At 40.2% G+C, this 26,303-nt stretch overlaps 1 protein-coding gene across 2 annotated transcripts in view; it reads right to left on the bottom strand.

Moving 5' to 3' along the window:
- The window catches only part of KCNN2 (potassium calcium-activated channel subfamily N member 2), a 109,035-nt gene that overhangs the window by 23,701 nt on the left and 59,031 nt on the right, over window positions 1–26,303 (bottom strand). For both annotated transcript variants that reach the window (XM_077816347.1, XM_077816348.1), the window contains exon 5: window positions 7,221–7,362. In XM_077816347.1, coding sequence (XP_077672473.1) covers window positions 7,221–7,362 — 142 coding nt within the window. The remainder of the gene's footprint in view (window positions 1–7,220; window positions 7,363–26,303) is intronic.

Genomic DNA, 26,303 nt, shown 5'->3' with positions numbered 1-26,303 from the left:
TACATCAGATATCTGTGTGCATCCCACAATATAGCAGTTATCACAATCTTCATTCTCCCATTTATTTTAGGAACATAGGATCTGACATAATAGATCCATCTAATCCAGTATCTTGCCTCTTGCTGTGACAAACACATGATACTTCAGAGGAAAGCAAATCCTTATCTCTGTACCACCATCATGTCCCATCCTATTCTGCAGTGCTGCATGTCAGAGGAAAATATTCCTTCCTGATCCTTGCAGCAGGATTCTTGGATGCCATTATTTTCTCTTGCAGAAATACAAAAATGTATACGTTATATACAAAATTATTTTTAGATTATCTATTTAAATTTTCAGAGTTGTGGAAAATTATGGGGAGGGTCGGACAATAATTATTAAATGACAGTAAACGCAAATTCAAAAAGTTAAAGTTTATAACCATTAAAGTACAAATTGTCAACATAACATCAAAACAGACAAAGTGAATATCCTTAAATCAAACTCTAAGAAGTTCTCAAATAGCATTTTCCTTACTTTACCTATCTGTACATTTCAATTATTATTGATAGAAATAGCGTTTTGTTGGCTTGTGTGTGGTGATATCAATATTTACTGATAAAAATCTAATCCTGCCAAGCTTACTTATCAAGATTTATAAAGTTACTCAGACACACTGACTTGCTGACCACCTGTGAGAGTGAATTCCAAAGAGATTATATGTTCATGAAGAGATATTTCTATTTATTTGTTCTAAATTTACTGGCCCTTAATTAAGATGAATACATCCCTTGTATGAAATGGGGTAAAAAGAAGGGATTGTTCAATTTCCTTTGCACCCATCATACATTTTTAATAGCTTAGTCATGCACCCTGACTCTTCTCCTTTCCACACTATGTAATTCTAGATCTTCCAATCTCTCATCAGATGTAAGTCTCCCATCAGCACTAATGCTTTTCACGTCTCTCCTTTGACTCTTTTGAGCTAAATCCACAAAGAGGACTTAGACTCAGCACTGCAGTGCCTAACTTCAGGTGCTCTGCCACTGAATAGAATCCACAGTTCCAAGTTAGGTACCCAGGCTCCCTGTACAAGGCATGCGGGGAGCTAGGCACCTAACAGTGAGACTCTCAAAAGCCAGCAGGGATACTGAGCAGGGAGCTACCTAACATAGCCAACAGAAAATGCCGAAGTGTGTGTGTGGGGGAGAGGGGTTTATAGTGTGTGTGTGTGGGAGGGATGACATGCTGTATCTTGTTCAGCCTCTGGGGCTTGTCCTACCCTCCACTGTTGCCCTTTGATGTGGGAGTGGTGCAAGCTCAGGTGACAGGCTCTGTCTGGTGGTAGGTAGGGACACAGCAGTGATACAGTCTGCTCGTCAGGGGAGTAGCCATTCTGGGCATTCTGTTTCAGCCTCTCCCTTCACATCCTTAATCTAGTATCCAATATCTCCTATGATGGTTGGGGCTAATCAGATTGCCAGTTCTGGGAGCTGAGAGGGATTTTCCCCCCTACGATGAATCGGCAAACTGGAATGTAGATTTTCCCCCTTCCATTCAGCATCCAGGATGTCTGGTTTGGGTGTGGGTGTGAATTTACAATGGTCGCAAAGCTGGTGGGTTCAAGTTCAGTTGGTGGGCTAAGCAGGGTCCAGCAGAGCTCCCTGCATACTGGTTGAAGGCATTCCCATGGCATATTCAGGAGGTATGACTATGCCTGGTACAGCATGTGGCTCCTCATATCTAATACCTCTGCCGTGGAGGAGACCCTCTGGCTGGGACTCTGATTTCCATTATGGTCCCCTGGCAGGCCGGTCTAAGAGTATAGAGGGGGCACAGCCTTTACACTCACCCAGGTTTATAGTTCAGCTGGCACCAATGGCCCACGTGAAGTCCACTCTGGAACAATCCTGCTGAGTAGTTCAGGATGGCTACCCCAGTTAGGTTTTACTTGTCAATAAAGCTGCAACCTCCATATTTAACCATACTATGGTGTCTGTGTTACATTGTTTCTTTGGGTATGTCTACACTACCAGCGGATCAGTGGGCAGCAATTGATCCAGCGGGGGTCGATTTATCACGTCTAGTCTAGACACGATAAATTGACCCCCGAGCACTCTCCCATCAACTCCTGTACTCCACTGCCACGAGAGGCACAGGCAGAGTCGATGGGGGAGTGGCAGCAGTTGACTCACCACAGTGAAGACACCGCGGTGAGTAGGTCTAAGTACATCGACTTCAGCTACGTTATTCACATAGCTGAAGTTGCGTAACTTAGATCGATCTCCCCCTCCCCCCAGCGTAGACCAGGGCTTTGTCCACATCAACTGCACACGTCTAGTGCTTCTAAATGCACCACGGCTCAACATGATGTTGTGACAACAGATTAGGCATCATTTCTCCCAGTTTTTAAAGTATCCAAATGTCCTATTTGTGTTTTGTTGCTGCTGCTGCTTTGTTTTTTGTTGTTGTTTAAGCTGCTCCTGCACCCAGAACAGACTTTTAAATGCATCTATTCTTGATGACTCCTGAGGTATTTTCCCTTCAGTTTATCCTTGAAGTTCAGAGTCTATCAACATATATTAGAAGTTCAGGCTATTTTCTGGCAACAGGAGTTAGTGGGATTTAAATGATGTTACCTAGTCCAGTCTCCCAAGACAATGAACTCTATCTGGAGTCTGACAATATATCATCAGTTTTAATAGTCAAGGCAAACTGTAAACACTTAATGTCTACTTCTCTAACAAGTCATTATTAGACTGTTCCCAATATTGACTCTTAGGTACTTTATGTAACAGCTCTTGAATCCACTCACTACAACTGCCTCCCATTACTTAAATAGGTTTCCATTAGCAACAATATTTTCCCTTTTTACCTATCGTTACTTATTTTCCTATCTACTCCTTTATCAGGCCCTTAATAAGAGTTTCTGAAAACCCAATTAAATTAGATACAGATCATGGTTATCTACTAATTTACTTCCTTTTTTGAAAGGTTAGATCATGATTTTCCTCACATAAATGTTGATGGACTGACCTTATTTGGACATATTTATTCAAGTGGTGTACTATTAGACCTTTGAATTTTACTATGAATCATTTCTATAGAACCAAGGTGAGGTTTACCAGATGGTAATTCCTGGCAGCTTGCATTTTTCAAAATAGACCAAAAATTAGCTTTCCAGTCTTCAGAACGAGTTGCTGTCTTTAAGGAGCTATGGCTAAGTCTTGTAGCCTTTTGCTCTTGGAGGTCAGTCCCAAGGATCACATGTTCATTAGTGTGCCCACTATTTTATGCCCTTCAGAACACTAGCAGGAAAACCATCTATATTTACAGTACTGGAATTTCTCCAATTGCTCCATAGCTTCCTTCTTAGAGATGTCAGTCTGTCAGAGCCAAATTTCAACTTCCCTTAAAAGTGTTGCTGGGGGCGGGAATTTCTATATTATCTTATTTTAACTTTACCATTTTTTTCCATTGCTTCTCTCCTTTTCAGGAGTTTAGAGCAGGAGTTCTCAAACTGTGGGTTGGCACCCCAAAGTGGGTCACGACCCCATTGCCAGGGCTGGTGTTAAGACTTGCTGGGGTCCAGGGCCAAAGCTGAAGCCCGAGCCCCACTGCACAGGGGTGAAGCCAAAGTCCAAAGGCTTTAGCCCTGGGCTGCGGGGCTCAGGCTTTGGTTTCAGCCCTGGGCAGCGGGGCTCAGGTTACGGCCCCCTGCCTGGAGCTGAAGCCCTTGGGCTTCGGCTTTACACTCCCCCACCCCCATGCACAGGGTGGTGGGGCTCGAGCTTTGCCCCCCCATCTTGGGTGGTGGGGCTCAGGTGGGCTCAGGCTTTGATACCCCTTCTGGGGGTTGTTAATAATTGTTGTTGTCAGAAGGGGGTTGCAGATCACTGAAGTTTGAGAAACGCTGGTTGAGAGTGTTTACAGTCTGTCCATTTCTCTAGGGCAGGGGTTCTCAACCTTTTTCTTTCTGAAGCCCCCCCAACATGCTATAAAAATTGCATGGACCACCTGTGCCACAACAACTGGTTTTCTGCATATAAAAGCCAGGGCCGCCATTAGGGGTAGCCAGGAGGGCAATTGCCCAGGCCCCATATCACAGGTGGCACCATAAAGCTAAGTTACTCAGACTTCAGCTTCAGCCCCTGGTGGTGGGACTCGGGGGGCCTTGGCTGCAGTCCCATGCAGCAGGACTTTGGCTTTCTGCACTGGGCCCTAGCAAGTCTGATACCAGCCATGTTTGGCGGACCCCCTGAAACCTGCTCAGACCCCTGGTTCAGAACCACTGCTCTAGGTGTTCATATCACACCCATCACCATGCTAACGGAAACTGACTGCGTCAGTCATACTTGAAGCCTTAGTGCTTTTAATGTATTTGGAGAATTTGTAATTATTTACTTCATGCCTTTGATTATTTTCTTCATATTCTCTCTGCATTTTATGGGCCAAATTATCAAAAAGGGTCTTGCGTGGCCTGGCCTCCAACTGTGTGTGTAACTTTGCATATGCAAACACTAAACATTAAATGGTAATTTAATTCATTTTTCACCAAATACAGTAGAACCAACTGTGGCAAACTATTTTATGCTTGCAGTAGAATCACATTCTCATAAGTAAAATGATAACTATTGCTTATCATTCCAGTCCTGAGTGTGATTAATTCATGAGTATGGAGAAAGATACTCGCAACAATTTGGAGTCAGTAAAAATAAAATAATAAAAAACACTGTTCTTACCACATTACAGTTATACAGCAGACCCTTAACCATCAAAGTCTTCAAAAAGAGGCCCTAATGCTGATCTCAGCTATGCTAGCATTGGTGTCAGTGGAGTTGTACTGGTGTGAAACCAGGGGTGAAAGTAAGTCTAGGGGCTTACTGGTACGGGGCTGGACTGGGGCCGGCTCTGGCCCCCGGAAGGGGCGGGCCTCGGGTGGAAGGGGCGGGGCTGGGGGAGGTCAGAGCCTGTACCGGCAAGTGCCTCCTTCCCCCTCCCCGGGGTAACAGTGGCAGCCAGGGGCTCTGGCAGCAGTTTAAAGGGCCCTGGGTGGTAGCGGCGGCAGGGGTCCTGGGCCCTTTAAATAGTCCCCGGAGTCCCGCCGCCGCTTCCCCAGGGCTCTGGCCACCACTACCGCACCGGGCCCTTTCAAATCGTCCCCGGAGCCTGCCGGAGCCCTGGGGAAGCGGCGGCGGGGCTCCGGGGACGATTTAAAGGGCCCAGGGCTCGGCCGTTGCTACCGCCCCGGGCCTTTTAAATCTCCGCCCCAGCCCCGCCGCCGCTACCCCAGGGGTCCTGCAGCGGGGCTCTGGCAGCAATTTAAAGGGCTGGGGGCTCCAGCCACTGCTGGGCACCACAGGCCCTTTAAATTGCGCCTGGAGGAAGCTGATCCACCCTAGTACGAAGCACCAGCTTTTGCCAGTATGCCGTACTGGGATGTACCGGCTTACTTTCACCTCTGTGTGAAACCCACATGACATCAGAGACAGTGTCAGTGCACTTACCACCCCCTTTTGAGGCTAGGAAGCCCATCGTAAGAGTTCTGGATAAAATTTACTCTGCACAAAAGGATTTTTCATATTGCAAATATCAACCATGTTCCAAAATTTGCTTTGAATGCATATTTAGATTAATTTAAAACCAAAGGTTGGCTCAGTAATTCTTCAAACACTTAGGAAAAGATGATACATAGGGAGAGACAATGTTTTATCCTTCTTCAGTACCTGTAGCATGACCCAATCGGCTGCTGTTGCTTCTCATTTCTGAAATGGAGTGGGGGACTGTTTCCTTCCAGTCTCTCCCCACAGTAGTGGGTGCTTTTCTTCCCTCTTCTTCCTACACTACTCATGTCAGATTCCCCCATGGCAAGTTCTTTTTCAAGCCCCCCTCTTTGGTATCAGAACCCATCTTGTACTGAGGAGGAGAGTCAAGCACCCTGGAAGATGACAAATTTGAGCTTGCTTTTATACACTCTATGGAAGCTTTCTGTTTCACTCCTCACTCTTCCAGGCTTTGTTTTAAGACTAAATTGCAAACTGTATTTTAAAACAAGCTGTATTTGCCACTATCAGCACACCTTGCTAAAAGGGCATGGAGACTTTCTTATTATCTCAACCACTCTAAGTCAATGACAAGAAATCTATCATAAGTAAAAGAACAGTTGGCATAAAGTCTGCAAGCCTTCCAGAGTGTATTAGTCTACTTCACATTTTAGAAACAGAAGTATATATCATTCTATAAAAAGAAAAAGCAGTTATTTTCAGATGAATTTATCTGCCAGAATATCTGTACAGAAAAGGCAACTTTTAGAAAACAACCCTTAGTTATCATTAGGTATGAGCCAAAATCCCAACACCTGTTTAATGAAAGGCAGGTGTTCAAGCTGTATTTTTTTTGTGTGTGAACACAAGAATAGAAAGTTATTAAACTAAGAGAAAAATATAACCAATATATGAAGTTGGGTTACCATTGGTACTGATTTGGGGCCAGCTTAAATTACATTTATTCATGAATAAGAATTGCAGGGTCAAGCCCTTTATTACTAACATTCTGCAACAAAATAAGATCAAATGAAATATTGTTGCTCTCTCCACTATTTGGCTTTAACCAAATACCACGGTCAGTTATAGTGCATTAGCCAAAAGGTACAACCTTAGTAATACAGTATAATAATATAGTAACAAATGCCACATTAGCATTGCACTTATGGTAGACACATTATATAAACCTACTTAAAAGCAATGTATATATGTGGACTACCTTAGAAAACTTATGCACAGTAAAACATGTTATGGGAGACTAGTCACAGTAGCTTTTCTATATATTTAAATAACTTTTAAATGTTAAGAAACAGGTATAGGAATTATAGTTTTGCTATTATTATTGATCTACTTACATATGCCCAAACACAAAGCAAGATCCATAAAAAAGCGTTGTCGCTATTTCGTAACCTTTAGAAACAGGCTTTATTGAGACTCTGATTCTCAGAACAGCAGCAGGTTAGATTCGGTTTCTCTGTGTTTCATGCTAAAGCTCTGCATTTACCTGTGAATGCTCTTAGTTAGCGCCAGAATGAAAGATCTATGGAGTGGCCCAAAGTAACCTATGTACTGTACAAACTACTGATAAGCATTTTATATCACCACCAAGAAGTGATGTTTTAAAGCCAATGATCTTGTGTTAGACTTGATTTAACTGAATACATGAGAAAGTTAGTGAAGAAAATCAGTGACACTTACCATTATTCCAGTAAGTAAACAGACTCCTTTCCCACAGTACGTATTAGGTACCATGTCACCATACCCAATAGATAGGAAAGTTATTGAAATCAACCACATGGCTCCAAGGAAGTTGCTAGTAACATCCTGTTGATCGTGGTACCTAAGAGATGGAAACAACGATTAACTCTATAATAAATACTTCTACTAAATTTCTGTGTTTTGAGAGGGAGCTTTCATTAGCTGGTGTCTCAGCTGTTCCTTCTCAAAGATGTAATGCTACTTTTATTTATGTATTTTTGTTTTGTTTTGTTTCTGGAGATAAGCAGTTGTTATATAAAACTGAGACACAACAACAAAAATCAGCGGGTACAACAGCAGAGGTATTTATCTGTGCTATTTAGTTGATATACTTTTATTATTACCTAATGTGGTGGAAGCCTTTGGCTGAAAAATTCCCCGCCCACCAGAATCACTTCATTAGGGGGAAAATTCTCTACCTCCACAGGTGCTGAAGCCTACTGTTCAGTGGAACCAGCACAATCTGCTGCCTGTATGGAAGTAGCAGTGGGTCTCTGCAGGTGGTGGTGGAGGCATGGGTGGGCTGAGGGCAGGGCACCCCGTTCATCTCCCCAGCTACCGGCCTGAGTATAGCCTTGCAAGCAGAGGTTCATTATTAAACTGACATGCGGACACCGAATTAAACTGAAGCAGTCGGGCACCATCATTCTACGTTACTACATTCAACAGCTACATTGCATTCCGACTTGACCATGAAAGGTTCATGTTAAAAATGTAAATATTTCTTTTTGTTAAAATTCAGTACTGACTACACACTGATTTTTGGGGATGTGCATTTTTGTTAAAATACTCTAGAACAATACAACTATTCCCCCGCCTCCAAAGAGAACAGTCTCAGAGAGAGGTTAAACAATATAGTGGCCCTTATATTACATTTGGGCCCAAACAGCTGTGAATCCAGTGGGACCTGCTTTAGGATCAAAACTTGTAGCCAACACACATAGTCTGAATGAAATGAATGCTCACCAGTGAAGCTTCTGGCAATTAGGGCAAATGGAAATCTTGTCTCCCAGGCACAGAGCAACACAGAGAAACCCGCCCTTTCTGCTACTGAAGCTTCAGGGTAACCCCATAGCTGCCAGGCTGTCCTACATGAGTGGTTTAGGCTGGAGTATTCTGGTGTTGCCCTCCCCATGGTGTACCCTGAGCCACTGTCCTCACTGGGCACAAGGACCACTTGTGGAGCTGTGCTCCATGAGATGCAGGAGCACACTGTCTCCTACCACAAAAGCAAGTTCCTTAACTTTGCTTCCTTAAGAGTCTCCTATGCTTGCAGAGACGGGCTAGGATTGCACAGGGAATGCATCAAAAGCTCTCTCATTCACAAGAGTGGACACCATCACGACACTATGCTATGTCAGAGATGCAAGGATGCACATTTTTAACAGCACAATTATCAATGGTAATTTTCCAGGTTTCACTTGAGAGGTGTATCATAATTAGTACGGTCTTTTAGATGAAATATTCACTAAAGCTGTCTGCATCTATATTTAGTAGCACACCACTTCAAGGACCTGTTCAAATGTTTTTATCTTGTCAGCTCTCAGCAACAAGCTGACTGATCTCTGGGATTTCCCACTCTGGTTATTTTAGCCTTTGATTTAGCAAGGAACACAAGAACATGCTTAACAGTGCTACCAACTCTTGTGATTTTACCATGAGTCTCATGATATTTGGTGTTTTCATTAAAGCCCCTCAAGCAATGTTGTTAAAAACTCCTCATGCAATGAGATAACAGCTTTCATAAAACAAAGAAAAGTTTCCAGCCCTAATGACTGCAGAAAACAAGTTTGGAATTGTGATCCCCTACTGCTCAAAAACCAGAAGGCAAAACAAAGAAAACCAAACAATGCATTAAATTTTATAATCTCATGACTTTTAAGCCAGCTTCATGACTTTTGTGGCCTGAGTCATGCTTTTGAATCCCTGAGGTTAGTAATCTAGCTTTAAATATTTGCTTAACTCCTACTGATTTTAATGAGACTATTTATGTTCTTAAAATTAAGCACATGCTTAAGTACTTTGCTGACTCATGACCTGTATGTCTTTATTTATTTATTGGATCAGGTTCTAAGGGCTTGATCCTGCATCATGAAAGTCAATAGGAATTTTTCTGACTTCAGTGGGAGCAGCAGGTACAGGCCCCATCTCTATATTTAAGATGTTGCATGCACTGTATATATGATCAATTACAGAGTGAATCCATCTATATTAAAAATGGAAGAGATGAAGAGCATTTTCTGCATACTAGAAATTGCAATGTTGCATTTACAAGCTCTATGAGAATGACAACTGCAAAAGGATAAATGAGCCATTAAATCAGTTCAGTTTGAAATATCTATTTTTTACCTTTCAGACTTGTTTTAAATGCATTTTTAGTTATGCCAGACCCAGAGATATAAACCTTCTATTTATCCACAGAACAAGTACAATGTGTATAGTGGCAGTTCAAACTTTCCCACAGTGTTCTACCAACATACCTCAAATCTGTCATAGAGAACAGTTCTAAGAGTGAGAGGGCAGATGGGTTCTGTCCATTGTCTCTCTGCTGAGCCTACCAGTGACGGAGCCAATTGGAATGGTGATTATTGTGGTGAGGACACCTGCTCACTAGCAGCTGGAACCAATTTACCGAGATCACCAACTCACTTGCAGAAAGACTACTGAACAGCCATCAGCTGACAATAGCATTTGCTCAATAATAACCTGGGCTGGATTTTGAATGGCAACCTAGATGTCAAAGATTCCATAATCCAACTGCTATCCATTCCTTCTATGTCTGAAATAGCTCCACCACATGACAGTGTAGTCATCAGTGAGCAGTTTAAATGCTATCGTATCAAAAGTTTAATAAAACTGTAGCAAGACAAAAAACAATGGTTAGATAAAATTGCCTTAACACAGTTTTGTATAGCAGATTTTGTATAGGTTATCATTACAGCGAAAAGCTGGGTCATTTCAGAAAGCATGTGCAGTAAAACTGTGTCCGACTCAGATTGTTCTTATACAAGAATGGCAAGTAAGAAGAAGTGTGCAGACACACTCTATAAACATTTTACTTACAAAAATAAGTGGCCACATTACAAAACACTATGACCAAGTTAAACTAGATAAAATGAGGGCAAATTTGGACTTGTCTAACGGTCCATGAGTCAGAGGTGGGAGCTCTGAAATGGATCAGAGGGCCACATTAGACATAATTGTGCTTTGTTTAACTTTATCACTCAAACACCGATCACATTTTTAATGTGATATGGCTTGGCTATTTCTTAAAAAAAAATTAATTAAATAGAAACATACTGTAGAAGTTGCCATACTGGATCACACCAGTCGCCTGTCTAGTTCAGTGTCCTGTCTCTGACACTGGTCAGTACTTCCTGTTTCTGAGGAAGCAACAAGAAATCCTGAGTAGATAATTATGGAATAAATTGCCCTTAGAGGAATTTCTTCCTAATATACAACAATTCACAGTTGGCTTGTACCATGAAGCTCTATATCCTTTCACACAAACAAACCACCTTATCAATGTAACTGTGGATCTTCTCGCTATTCATAGAAAAGTCTATGCCTTTTTTGAATCCTACTAAGCCTCACTGATATTTGTGACAATGAACTTCACAGGGTGATTGTGTACTGTATACAAAACAGTATTTCCCTTTATCAGTTGAGATGAGACACTATTTCCTTTATTGCTGGGATGAGATATTTACTTTTTTCCTAAAGAAAATTAAAGGGAATATCAATGAATGGCCTGGCCCATCTTCCACTTGGTTTACAAAACTCTGTGGGGCAAAAGGAGGCAGAAACTGGCCTCATCTCCCCAGCTAGATATTTCCTCCATTTAGAGGAATTCTTGGCAAGCATACAGCTGGTTCCTACATAAAGCCCCTGAAAACTCTGACATAAATGGTTACTGATGTGTGGGATCAGCGAGATTACAGAATCACTGAAGTAGCTCTCCAGCTGACAGATGGTTCCTTGGGATCAGTTACCAGCTAATGGAGATTCATACAGATGGGGTAAAAACAGCCCCAGGTTCTGGGGAGCAACTGGCTCCCTGTACCCCTCTAAGGATCTGGAACAATGCATTTCTAATTGATTTGACAGAAATAAAATAAGAAATCAATAAAAATGTATGTACAGCTTGAAGAAGACTTGAACACAATATCTTGAAATATCAGATAGAAAATTAGGGGCTGATATTGTTCCCTGGGAAGTCAGTGGCAGAACTAACGAATGACTTTAGAAGGATGTAGGAATGAGCTCTTTATCCACTATAACTTTTGGCTAACTTAGTGGAAATATAGAGGCAATAATTTGGCCACCAGAAGGCTCTGTCTAGTGCATATCCATTAATAGAACAGAAATATTCAGGATTCCTAAAATACTAATTTCAAAACTGAATGTATGGAGTATAAAGTTCTTATGCAGTACATTCCATAGGTCTTACCACATGCATTCCAAATGTCATGGATATTAAACAAAATACTTTTCAGAATCTTTTGATTCATTAACAAAAAGACGTATTTAAATATTTTATTATAATGTAATATTTTTGGACAATGAAAGCAAGCCTTGAGAACAGTCACCCATTTGAAATAGAGAATAAGAGCTAGCACATTTTAAACCCAACTATAACCACAACAGGAACTGAACTCACTGGGACACAACTGCCCTGCTCCGGCAGCACATAGGGCTGCTTACTACAGCAGAAGATTCCCCTGGTGTGTGGGAATCCTTGGCTGGTGCAAAGGAGACACAGGCAGCTTTCTCTTACATCATCTTCCTTCCTCCTGTAGGGATACCCTAAAAGAAGGGAGAGGGCACCCAGAAAACATTTCACTGTAATGGGGGGCAGTTACAAACCGACATATGTTAGAGTAGTCCTGAGATTAGAGTAGTCCTGAGATTGTGCCAAGGGCTGAAACGATTATGCCTTTGCAAAAAAAGAGTAGGTGTGCTCCTTCTCACGTTGAAGTTAAGGAGTTTTGCCATTGGCTTCAAGAGTATTAGGATCAGATTCCTCAACTAATAAAGTTGCAGTAATTCAATACTCCAGATTCCATGTTACGTCTAGGCCTACAGAGATTGTAACAGTAGTGCTCTTTTTCTAATACGGCTCAAATCAATATCATGACTCAAAATTATTTTCCTTCATAATTGCATTTGTATTTGGTGATCTCATTTTAACTGCTATGTCTCCCTGTAGCAGCACATATTTATCACCCAGTAATTCTGCCTTGACAACTGCTTACATTCATCTTAAAAATGATGAGTAAAAAGAAACAAAATGTAAGTTTTAGCTTAACCAATGACATATTACTTCACTCTTAGTAGCTTTGTTTCAGTTTAGCCTACTTCACCTGACAGCTGACTGACAAATTTCACATTCCTTGATTTTATTTTCCTAGACAATCCAAGCAAAAAATTATTGTGGTATCAGCTGAGATGACCATCCTTTTTGCCAGGGGAAAATATAACAGACTGTTTGTATAGTAATCATAAAAATAAGTAAAAAATCTTGGCTTGAAATACCTTGCCAAGTCAAGTATGGTTTGTTAAATATTAAAACTCTTAGACTAATAACAGCTGAAAGTTTGTTCAGCCCATTAAATCAGAAACTTGTCAAGGCTCAGATAAGACACTGATTTATTTAATTAGCTATTAAAGTTCTCCCACTATGTTAAATCTTTTTGGCTGTTAAGTGCCTTTTCAGGTCTAGTTAAACAGTAGGCATAAGCAGGTTCCCCCCCGCCTTTTAATACAGTGATGATCACAGATAGGTCTTTATTTTTCCACCATTTAAAAAGCAAAATCAACTGTGCTTAAAGCAACATACACCATGACTCAAAGTTGGCTTCTGTGAAGTCAACGGAAAAAACTTCCGTCAATGGGCTTTGGAGGGGTGAGATGGTTTCAAGTAGGTGATGTTCGATTTCCTTCTTTTTTTCCCTCTGTCATCTTTGCTGGCCTCCTACAAACATTTATGAACAACAGCAAAATTTTTCTTGCAACACGAATAATTTCACAAATACACCAGGTGCTAAAGCAGATGTCTGGAACCCACAAACATAGATGCAAAAATACAGCAATTATAAATTAAGCTAAAGGTAAAAGGTATAGGCAAGTGGTCTTTTCTGAAGGTACTGAGGTCAAAATGTTGCAAGTAACTATAATTTCTCTCTTTTTTAATTAAACATTTATTCATTTTTGAGAATATTTATAAGGGTAATGATTAGCTTGTACGTAAGAGAAATAAAGGCCACTGCCCTAGTTTTCAAAGGTGCGGAGCACATGTAGCTTCCAGAGATTTCAAAATCTAGCCAGAGTCCTCAAACTTCTGCAGTTCTTTCCATTGTTTATAAAGGAGTCTGTCAAGAGCTGTAATTTCAGCTAAATTATTATACCAGTACTCAGCCTTCAGAAACAAACAGGATTTCCACCTTTGCAAGAGAAGCCATTTGACCTCATGTGTAGCCTGAAGGAACCAGAGTTTCTAAGAGTTTGGATGACCCAACTTTAACTCTGTTAGTCCTATATGGAAGTTCCAGATGTTACAGGATTATTCACATCTAAAATAAAATTGGTTCTGGCACAGACATCCTTCTCCAAACTGTTCACATGATGGCAGTCCAAGAACACAAATACTGATGAATCATAGACTTTGCTGCATCACCAGCATCTCTCCCTGCCTTAAATAAATGAGAAGTGTTCCTGTACATTAAGGAGCATCTCTGTTGAACTAACATTAACTGAAGACTGTTTAATATTTGTGACAAATATTATTTCATTAAGATGCAATTAAGTGCATCTCTCAGGGAAACTTGTTTATCAAGGCTTATTGCTGTTTCCCTCACCAGGAAAGAATATACTATAACAGAAGGCCTATCATATTTACCATTCCCTTAAGTAGTTTTAACATATAGTGATTCCAGAGCACTAAGATCAAATTGGTGTTCCAAAACATGCTTTAACTGTAGATGCTGCCAAGAGCATTCTTGAGACAGTATGGAGGCAGATCCTTGATTAGAATGGAGCTATGACAATTTACAGCAGCTTATGATCTGCCTCTGGGTGTCTTGTAGGGCCTTAAATATGCCTGCTTGAATGAACTGGGACAGAGTTAGAACTCCCCACAGAAGCACTATAGCGCTGCTCAGAAGACTAACTAAATGTTGATAATCTTACACAACTATCATGTATTAAAGCCAATGATGAATACCAAGCCCTCTCCTGGGCCTCCTATGTGAAACTGATGTCCAATCATCCAAAACATCCCTAAACAGGAATAGTGGTATTTTAATTCACTATCATATTCAGTCATTTTAAATAACCACTGTTACTATTGTACTATCTCTAGCCAAACATTTAGAAATATTTCTATGTACACAAACAATAGCAGAACTGCAATCTCAGCTAACTTTGAGCTGAACAATGACAGCATGCAAAATTCAATCTGTCATTTAGTGCAAACGGGAATATATTTCAGATACAGATGAATTGTTCATCTTGGTTTTACAGCACCATTCTTTATTGATTTAACCAAACATACACAACGTAACACCTCATCAGCAATAGGAAGAACTCATTCCTCAAAAACAATAATTCAGGAGCGATTTTATAATTGGGTTTTGATGACACAAATACTAAGTTACATGCCTCACTAGATCGGTCTGTTAATTCTCTATAGGTAGATAATATTTGTTCTTATGTGTTCCCCTGCATAATCCAGTGTAAGTTGTTCTGCATAACGAAAGACACACCTTCTACAAACATATCATAAGAAAAATCCATAGACTTTTATTTAGTGCTGAAGAAATATTCTGATAATTAAACTGAGCTGAAAACTTCACTAGAGTAAAACAGGCTTTTCCGCACGCCCACAAACTAAACAACTCTAGAAAACAATAGAATAATATCCCCAAGAGGTGGCAAGCACAACTAGGAGTTGTTCTAAGGACACTGCTGACCTCTCCCTTTGGAAGCAGCAGGATCACCGGGGAGAGACCTGTCTCCCACAGAGGTACCACCTCCTCTGTGTGCTCCACACATCCCGTAGTAAAGACATCTGCTCACTTGTCTCTATTGCGCCCATTCCCCTGAGAACCTCCTCCCCAATTACGGCACTCCACCCAGATATAGGACTACTCCTGTCGTGAAACAATTCCCATGTACTATCATCCCAATGAGACATCCAACCACTAAAAAGGCTCTTCTAATTGCTAATGCACCTCTCCCACCACTATGCAAGCTCCATGTGTGCTCTGCTCCCCAAAAGACTCGAGACCTTTAACATTTCTGAGGAGGAGGAAGTGAAAAATGTCATTAGCTTTTTGAAGACCAACCCTTGAAGAAATTAAACAGGTTTTTACAATAGTTCAAGCCTTCTCCTCTGCCTCACTGAGAACAAGAAATGGGAGGTGTCTTCTTCCAGTTCATCCCCTCCACTCCACCCACACACTTCCTTTATGAAGAGGAGAAATGGGGCTCTCTGAGTCCAGACAACTTCTCTGAGTAGTTGGAAGGACAGTAATGTAACAAGATTGCTCAGTTACACTGTGTATAATTATCTCTTGCAGAGCACCTATCAACAATTCTGCTACTTCACAGCAGAGACAAAAGTTATGCTGAACTCACACACACAAATGAAATGGTATCTTTCATTACATTTTGACAAAGCAAAAATATTAGTGTCATCTTTTCACACTTCACATATAATGCTAAATCAAAATTTGGACTAGGTTTGTTCATGCAGCTCTTTTCCTGACCTTGAGAGCACTGGGGAAAGGCACCTCCTTTGCTCTGCCAGGCTCAGCACTTCCCCCTCTGGCAGTGGGGGGCTCTGGAGTAAATCAGTCCCAGTCCAGAGAGCTTTTAATTCCTCACTCAGGTTTTATTTTTCAGTATTTTACAAGCTGGGCCTGCGTGTTGGCCCAAACAGTACTCTTCAGCCAAACAAACAAAAAAATTTGTAACACAAAAAGGGAGTACCTCTCCCTGCCCCCTCTCTGGGGTGCTGCCTTGTTATGCTGGCTCTCGAATGCCAGTCCTTCTCCAAACAGGCAGGAAGCTTGGTTACTTCCCTCACAGGGAGGAAAGCAGCCTTTCAGCCAGGAGAAACCCTTTTTCCGTTAGGTACCTTGTTTCTCTTCCCTCTCTCTCACCAGAAAAGTTTTTTTTTTGTTTTTTAAAGGTCAGAGGCAGCCCTTAATTGGACTCAGGTGTCCCTAGTTGACCTGAAGTAACCTCTTTTCAGCTTGGGGGAAAGACCTTTACAATTCTAGGGCTCACATATTGCCCTCCACCACTCTCTTACAGCTGTCCAACCTGACTTTGTCACAGCGCATAATGAGCTTGTCCCCCCTAATTTAACAACACTCTTACAACTACAGAACCCTCTTCATTGATTTCAAGTAGATTCCGATAACTCAGATGAAATCCTGGCTCCAAAGAGATCACTAGGAAAATTCCCCCTGATTTCAATAGTGCTAGGATTTTACCCCTCATTTTTGATGAAGCATCAGCAAATCAGTTTTTTAAAAATGTTTTTCTGCCCTAAAATATATTTGCATTTAAATATTTCTGAAATGTTTATTTTTGTGTTGTCTTGGATTCAAGTTTTTGGCTCTTAATTTTGAATAAAGCTTCCTTTTTTAGTTTGATTTTATACGTTGAAAGACATTTCACATTCATTCATTAAAACTAATTAAATTAAAGCTAATCAAATTAAACAAAAATTTATTTTTACTTCTGAAACGTTCTGAAGTGTGATAATGTTTCAATATGTTGATATTTGTGGCTGAAACTTAGTTAACATTGGTGTATATTTTTTCCTGGATCAAAATTTGGAAGGCTACTAAACCTGCTTCAAGTTTAAGCCACTCTCTATCTATTAGAGCCCAGGAGAAGATAATATTGGAGGCGTATTACCCAATAACTGCCTGCTGCAGGGTCCTCACACCTTCTCAGAAGCACCTGGTGCTGGTCACAGTATGACTATTTGTCTCTTCCTCTGCACATTTATCCCCCAGGAACGTAGCCACTCCTGAGCTGTAGTGCAGCTAGCTACTCCTGAGGTCATAATTCTACGCCTATTAGTAAATGTTGAGAATAAGAGCAGCACTACTCCTACATTCACATTGATCCCCATACCTCTACTCCCAGTCACCTATTCACAACCTTGACTTTCCCCTAAATGCACCGTGTTCTGTATCCTCTCCTCTCTGTGTAGGATACTGCTGATTTTTAAAAAAAGAAAATTAATAAGAGCCAAAGTAAGCTTCCTACAAAATATTTTCTGATTGTTCAGTTAGCAAAAATTTTCCTCCAGACTTTCTTTATCTCCCATAATGACTTCTTCAGCCTCTCTCTCTCTCTCTCTGTAACATTTCACCATGAAAACTTTTATAACCAGTATGTGGCCAATCACCAGCCATTCAGCTTACTTGTTCATTGTTCTTCTTTCCCATACCCCAAGGCTGTTTGTCTCTTTCCGCTAAGCTCTTTGGAACAGGGATGGTGCTTCCTTTTATGTTTGGAAAGCACCTACCTTATTTTGGTCACTGCTAGAAACAGTAATGATAATAAAAATAAGTGTAGTTTGAGAAATTAAAAGAACATGTCATAAAGATTTGTATTAGACTTGGAAATGTTAATTAAAGATGCCAGTGTAACACCATAGTTGCAACCAATGGCCACAATCCTGTTGACATCAATGGAAAGTTTTGCAAGCATAAGGCCTGTGGGACTGTGTCCGGTGTGAGAAATTACAAGGATCGCTACATTACAAAGAAGAGGAAATGGAATGAGAAAATAGGTTAGAATACACAAAGAAAGAAAATATGTATGGTGGGAAATCTACTCATTGCTAAACTTACATTAAAATATGGATGCAGAGGACAGAATGACATAAGCTGTAGAAGAAAATTAAAATCTGTCTGCAAGGAATGTCATAGAATTTATTTTCTATAACTTGAGTGGTAAGTACTACAGATTTTTCAAAACAGCAAAGAGAGGTGCTACAATATAATTCTGAGTTCATTAAAACAGTGCTAGGCAGCAACATAAAACAAACAGAATTGTATTTAGTCACCGTCTGTGCCTCAGATTACATATTTATACAATAAATCTCATAGAAACCATAATTCTATCATAATACGTGAACATATACAGCATTCAGACCTTGTACGTTACTGTATACTCGTCTGGCTAATTTACCCAAGAATTAATGCCTATAGGGAGGAGAAGAGGAAAATATTATTTAAAGACAGGCTACCTTGGTAATGTATAAAATATATAAGAATTCATGAGATTTCAAGGTTCTGAAGAGCTCGCTAGAATATTTTAAATGTTCAGGCTTCTGTTATAAACCATTTGAAAGTCCCATTTCAGGAACATTTTGTATGAGATTCGGAAAAGGCATTTATATCACCTGCATTTACTAAGAATGAGCCAATGAAACTGGAAAGAAACAAATTAAAAATGGATAAAAGGATATTCTGTGACACAATGCATAATTAACCTATAGAATTTATTGCCACTAGATGTCATTAAGGACAAGAGATTAACAGGATTCAAAACAAATTTGACAGTTATATGTATAATGAGAACATCCACAGTTACATTAGTGAGATTTAAAATGTATAAGTAATAAAAATCTTGATGTTTCATGGCATAAAGCAACCACTAACTGTCAGGGATTAGAAGGAATTTTGCCTATAGGCAAGTTTAATGGATCTGTTAATCTCTTCATGTTTCATAGAATCATAGAACATCAGGGTTGGAAGGGACCTCAGGAGGTCATCTAGTCCAATTCCCTGCTCAAAGCATAACTGATTTAGCAGAATTAATGTTAAGAATGAATTCTAGCATTACACATGCCCTGTAGCTTTCAAAGCAGATGAAACCAGCTTCAGGATAACACCTTGAGTCAGGACAATCGTCATGACAAAGCATGATCCTTAAAAACCAGCACTGTGAATAGACAATTTGTGAGGTAGGGATACTTATAGGGAATTATAAGATGAAAAAGTTGAATGGAAAACAGAAACTGAAACAGTTTAGGCATAGCACTAAATATAGTTCTGCATGACTGTGGGACCAGACCCTGGTAAACACCCCTTAGTGGGGAGGGGAATCATCCGGTATGATAACGAGCCAGACATATCAAAGAAATCTGAAAAGGATTCCTGCACTGTGAAGGGAACTTGAAAGGAATGAATTTAGAGGTATGTCTCTCTTACAGACTGGATGGCCAAGAAGATCACAGCGAAAAAATGATTTTTATAAAATGCTAAGTCTTCTTTTTTGTTCCTTTATCACAAAGAGCTTTATGCAGTTGTTATACGCGCTACTTCTTTTGTTTTAATTTCTGTTCTCCTAGACTGATGTTTAGGAATTACCCAGAGAGGGAAAAAATAACCTAGCAAAGGGAGTCTGGAACCTGTCTCTTTTGGGATCATCATTCAAAAGGAGCATGGATTAAGAAGTCCCCTCCCATAAGGTGTGGCCCAATGGACACATGGAAAATGCCAACTAACCACACATGAGAAACAAAGTACAGGGGATGAAGGCAATGGCAGGTTATTCCAAAATTGCCCATTATGGAGTGTCTTACACTTTCCTCTGAAGCAATTGATACAGATTTAATCTAATATGGTAATTCCTGTGTGGAGTTTTTATTGTTTTGCCAAAGTGACATGAAGGACCAATTTGAATGGTGGTTTCATATGCCTCAATATGTGGAAACAGACATCTACCCCCTTGGGTTTGACTATCCTCTCATTTACATGGATGTAAATCATGAGCAAGTGAGAAAGAATCAGGCTCTGTGTTTCTAAACAGGGTTCAATTTAAACAAAAGCATGCAAGAAAATAAATGAGAATTTTCATTTAAAAATACATGTACTAGCTCTATCATTCTCTTATTCAGAAATTATAGGTAGGGCTGGTAGTGCTGCCTGTGATTAATACTTCCCATTAGAAGACCTTGTTTTCAGTTGCTTATTACTCTGCCAAATGTTAGCTATTTGGGCTTAAATATTTTATGCCGGGTAATTAAAGACTGTATCACACAATGCAATGCACAAGGGGGCAAATAAGATTGTACAGGCAGCCTTAATTCTGACATCTCCTCACATTTGCGTGATTGACTTTGCAGCCTTAATAATGTTCTTTTAAGATAATTCGTGTGTGTGTATGTGTGTGTATTATATACATATATAAAAATGTGGCACTTTCTGCACCCATAGTTGTAGTGAGCAGCATAATATTAAAAATTTGTATTAAGTATTGATTAAAACAGAATCCTTTTATTTGCAAAATATGCCACAATTTCACAAAGTTTATAACCATATATTAGTTTAATATGTCTCATTTTAGGGATATCGATTCTTCACAATCAACAGTCCCTTAATGGATTCCACTGGGAATCTTTCAGCATATTCACTTGCGATCAATATACTCCTTCCTCATCTTCCTTTGTCTTGCATTGCATGTTTTCTCTGGGTATATTCTGCTACTATTTTATAAAAGGACAAGTTTTTTCAAAGCTAAAATCAAACAATCAATTCAGGTCCAAAGAAAACTGTCACTTAAACATAACTGCTTCATTCTCAAGCAGACCAGAAAAAAGTATTAATCATAATTCACTTAAAACCAAACCCACTGGGGATATTTTTTTCCTGACATAAAACTGCACAACTACGGAAAGCTTACCCTAGCCTTTCAGCCATACGGAGGAATCATGCTGCTGAGCTAATGCTGAGGTGTCTGGGAAGATACTGTGACAAACTGAATGGTCTCCAGGGTGTTTTTCTGCTATGAAACTAATTTCACATGTCGTCATTCATTATGCAATTATTTTTTTTAATTCCTTGTTTCTTCACTATAACAGCAAAGCTCCATGTATGCCATTCCACAAAAGGTAATAAAGCAGAAGCTTACAGTTGTAAAATTTAATCTTAACAGCTACAATACTTCAAAATAAAAATAGTTTTACTATTGTGAGCAGATTTTCAAATGAAAAGTATATAGAATAGGGAGGGAGGACAAACAATCTTATTTCCTTCAAAATTCCCTGATAAAATAAAATACTACTATTACCCAAAATATCTTTCCTACGTAATATAGCGTTAATAACCATTTTACATAAACCTATGTATGAAGAACCTTTTAACTAACTTAGGGCCTGATCCAAAGCCCCTGAGAGTCAATAGAAAGATTCCTACTGATTTCCATGGGCTTTGGATCAGGCTCAGGTCTCATGCTACATTATTGGGACATTTCATTATTCCAAACAATTACTGCATCGATCATTATTTGTTTTTGTTTTTTTACCATTTTTAAAGGGAAAGGTTTTATTTATTTTTATGCTTCAACAATTCATTCTGTTGGAAACTAGATAGGTTTTCCTGAATATTTGTAAGAGATTTCCAAAGAAGAACACGGTTTACTTGCTGCTTACTTAGTAAATGTAATTTCATGGAATGTAAGAAAGTATAAAACACAGCTATTACATATTGTAATTCAGGAAACAAAGCAAAGAAAGCACATTTGTAAGATAAATATTATTTATATTTTTATATGAAACTCTTTAGCATGTTACTGCAAACACTTTTTAAAATTGCTTTCTCTTTCCCAAATTTTTACCACTTATCACCTCTGCAGGCAGACTTGGAAAATATTTATAAGGTGACTTGTCCAAAGATGATCTGGATCTCATATTTAGCTGTTCAACAAGAACATGTGGTTGTCCTAGCAATTTTGCAGTCAGACATAATTGGCAATGTACCATCTTCCTAAAGTGCAGTCTGGGGCCCAATTGCCTGAGCTATGGAAGTGGAAAAAAATTAACAGAGTATTGGGCTGAGAGAACAAATCACCCATTTCTTCTGCTGGTCGCTAGTGCTTACTAGAACACAGAGAGGAGGACACTTTCCATTTTTATCTTCAGTTCCAACATACAATCCCGGGATGTACTGATGGGCAAGTGGAAAACAGCAAGTGGTAATTAAATTCCACTAGTCCAGAAAAGGTTGTTCCAAGCTGCCAGATACCAGGATTTTCTCTAACCTTCCACAGACATCTTTAATTAAATATATTATTCCTTAGAATATATATAACAATATGGACATTCATTTTCAGGAGATTAGGAAATTTTTCTCCTTTCCTACAGACAAATCAAAAGTCTATGCTTTGTCTGGTAAGACTACTACACTGTTCCATGCCTAGCAGATTAGCAATTGGAAGCACAGAAAAAGATTTAAAGGACTTCTATGACTGTATAGCACAGAGTAAAATGAAAAGCACTTTCATCACAGGTGTTGAAGAACAAAAGCTGCAATGGGAGAAATACTGTACTTTTGTCTTGCTATCAATAAACATAACCTACTTGTACTGTCTATATTGACAGTAATATAAGAATATCATGCTTAGTTTATTGCACATCTCCAATATCAGATTTGAAGCCAGAAGTATCACCCAGCCAGATGCATTTGATAAAAATGAAAGCACCTCAAGTGATTTTCACAATGTCATGTATTAGGGTTTTATACTGTCACCCATCACCATAGTATCTGGGCTAGTGGACTTCATGAATCTCTGGCTCTTCTCCCTTTTCATAGTAAAAACCTCTGCTTAAGGTAGAGTTTGGGATGTTTTGGTTTTGTTGGTCAGTCAATTTCTTTCTTTGATAGTTTCAAGTCTGTTTGATTTGCTTCGGGGGAATGCAAATAGAAAGGGTGTCAATATAGTAAGTGTCATTCTTGTTGTAGTGGAAATGCTTTATCAAAAGGAAGATTTTGCAGTGTTTCCTAAAGATGGAAACATTGCATTCACATAATCACCTCTGGAAGTTTGTTCATAGCTAGATTGACCAAGAAAACCTTGCTGTCAACCTTCATGCACTTCATTCTAGGCTTTGTGATGTGCGATGTCCATTCACTCAGTGATCTCATATATATTGTAACCCTCCTGCCCATCAGAGTTGGCAGCAACAAGGGCTGGGTTCAATATCTAGGGGTTCCGTTTCAATAACACAATGCAAAACCAGCTCAAGCCCCCACCCAGTAACCTGGGACAAATACATACCACCCCCCTGGGCACCTCTAAGAAGCAATACTTCCCCTCTCGCAAGCACAGAGTCTGAGTGTAGCAAAAGCCTTTTAATAAAGGAGGGAAACAATGCGGCATTATGTTGGAGAAACACCACAAACAGGATTCATAACACCGACCATGAGCAAAAGACCCACCCCCAAGTAAGTTTGGCAGTGTCCTTTTCCCCTCAGGGTCTTAAGTCCAGCAACCCAATAGTCACCCCCCCACCCCCACAGTTTCTGTCCTTGGTCAGTGCAGCCCCCCAGAGTTCAGAAGTTCATCTGCAGAGGTTACCTCCCAGCCTAGGTGGAAGTGGAGGGAGGTATGGGGGGCATCTTACATGCTTCACTGCTCGGGTCCACGGCCAAGTGCCACGTCTCTCCATAGGGTACTGCTGCTGTCTTCACCACCAGCCGCGCCTCTCCGCCGGCCACCCTGCTATCCGCTCCGTTCTGCTCTCCGCGCCTCTCCGTTAGCTGTCCTGCTGTCCGCTCCTCTCTGCCAACCACCCGGCTATCCGCTCCGCTATCTGTGCTAGCCATCCTGCTGTCCGCTCACCAACTTGTCTTCAGGCCTCACTCCCTATTTAACACAGCTCTCAGCAACTTCAGCTCTTTAGTGATTTCAGCTCTCAGTCATTTTTAGCTGGTAGTAGGGGAGCCTCAGTGCTGGTGCACCACTAGCCCAAAGTAGGTCTAATGCTTAGACCTAGGTATCAGTGATTTCAGCTCTGTAGCATGTAACAAGACTCCTAATGGAGCCAAAATTAGCTCTGTTATTACACCGTGGAGAGAGGAGGGGGTCAAAGTAGTGTTTATGGCCTCAGAAGGGGCCCACACTACGAGGTACACATACCTATCCCGAGCCTCTCTCAATTCCCTGGGTTTTGGAACCTATGTCCCTTGCCTAGCAAGTGCTACTTAGTTGAGGGCGAGTCCCTCCGTCATCAAATGCCAAGAACAATTCTACTGTCTTTGATTCACATAACCAGGATAACAACCCTTTATTACTCCTGCCCCAATAACAGAGAGACTGGGGATCCAACAGCATCCAAAGTGACTATCATGCTAGGCCGGGTGGGTGTGCCCATGCAAACGAGATCAGCCCCTGAAGTCCTTTTCACAGCTCACCACCAGATGCCAGGGTAGAGCTCATTCAGACTCTGCTTACATATATTGAAGAGAAAGACAATATAGGACATTGAGGGACTCCATATGTGAGCTTCTTCAGAAAGGAGAAGTAATTACATATCATCCCTCTCTGAGCTCAACTAGAGAGGAACAATTGGACAGAGCCATTGTAGTGCTGTGCCCTCTATTTCTGCTATGTCATGTGGGCAGGTTAGCAGTACCTTATGGTCTACTAACTCAAAAGCTTCAAAGAAGTCCACCAGTATATGTGTGGAAAGCTTGTCAGATGTTCATTGTTGCCAATTTCCTTGTAAACGAATACTGATTTTCCATACAATATTTGTGTGAGGCAATGCAAATGACTGGACATTTAAATTGGCCATTTAGCTCCTGATTCTATAAAGCACTTAAGCATGTGCTTAGTTGTTTTGCTCAACTGGGTCCTTAATAAAAGATTAAATGAAAGGAACTTGGTAGTTGTGGGAGTGCTCAGGGCTTTGATAACAGGACACTGAACTTTTCATTGCTGAAGTTACTGGTTTGAATTCAAAACAAACATTTGCCAACTGTACGCTGTTCAGCCTGTGTGACATGGATCCACATCACAAAAACTATCAATACAATTAGTACTAAATGGCAACAAGGCAGATAGCCTGAGCAGAGAGGTCAAATATTAAATGAGCATGGAGACTAATTTGCAGTCCTCTCTTACCCCAAGAGATGGTTCATCTAGCCTGGCTGAAGCTCATTGATGAGGCAGTGTGGAAGAATCTGCATTGCCCATCCAGCTCTATGGATAGAAGACTTGTGTCTTTAAATCTGCCAATCCTGCTCATTTCACAAGGTCAAATTCAACTTAAAAAGAAAAATTAAACCAAACATCTTACTGTTGCTTGGAAGAGTTGGCCTTCCAAGTCCTACAAGACTTCACATACACAGTAGGAAAAACTAATTAATTCAATCAATCAAAAACATCCAGGGTTAAAAAAGTTATTACAAAGAACCAAATCCAAGATATAATTCATTTAATATAGGGCTACAGACTTCTAGTATTTCGACAGTCTCATCTATCCTGCTTCTTGAAGATCCCTGAAATTATCATTTTAGAAGGACAGAGAGTGGTAGAAATCCTCTTCCCTATTTTTCACTCCGTATCTCCTACTTTAAATTAATTATGACCAGTGAACCTACAGGTTAAAGGCTGTCTATCATATTATCAAAACCCCAGCAAGCTGTAGGATTCTAACAGTAAAAAACAGGTCGTGGCCATAGTGCAGAATATTTTTGGTTTGGGGGAGCTAAAGAGAATTTAAGATATTTGTGTTGCTTTTCCTTACATGACCGTCACCTTCCTTGTTCAGAAGTTACATTACTGGAGCTACCAAAAATTAATTTTAAAAATTGATAAACAAGAAACATTTTAAATAGACTGAAAATACGACAGTTACAATTTCTCTACATTTTGAATGTCACTTTTTTAATAGGTTTTAAAGAGATATGAGTAAAGTGTAAATTACTGGGCAGATAGTTCCTTTGATCTACACACAGACCCTGTGTAAGGAGCTTCATGGGCATAAGGACCCATGCAGAGTGGAGTATAAGGGCAGTAGGCACGTCAAGGGAGAAGTGGGCATTTCCCTTCATGTCCAACAAAAATTTCCAAGAAATGTAGCACAGACACAGACTGTATTACATTTCCACTCTCCAACTCATGGTGGTGACCTCCCCCTTTAAGGTGGGTTTAGCGAAAAGCAGACACAGAGCTGCTGCATAGACACAGGGCCTCTGCACAGAATGT

This window comes from Eretmochelys imbricata, chromosome 5 (genome assembly GCF_965152235.1).
Source record: "Eretmochelys imbricata isolate rEreImb1 chromosome 5, rEreImb1.hap1, whole genome shotgun sequence".
Classification (NCBI taxonomy): Eukaryota; Metazoa; Chordata; order Testudines; family Cheloniidae; genus Eretmochelys; species Eretmochelys imbricata.
Note: the sequence above shows the minus strand (reverse complement) of the source record. Positions and strands in the feature narration are given on the sequence as shown.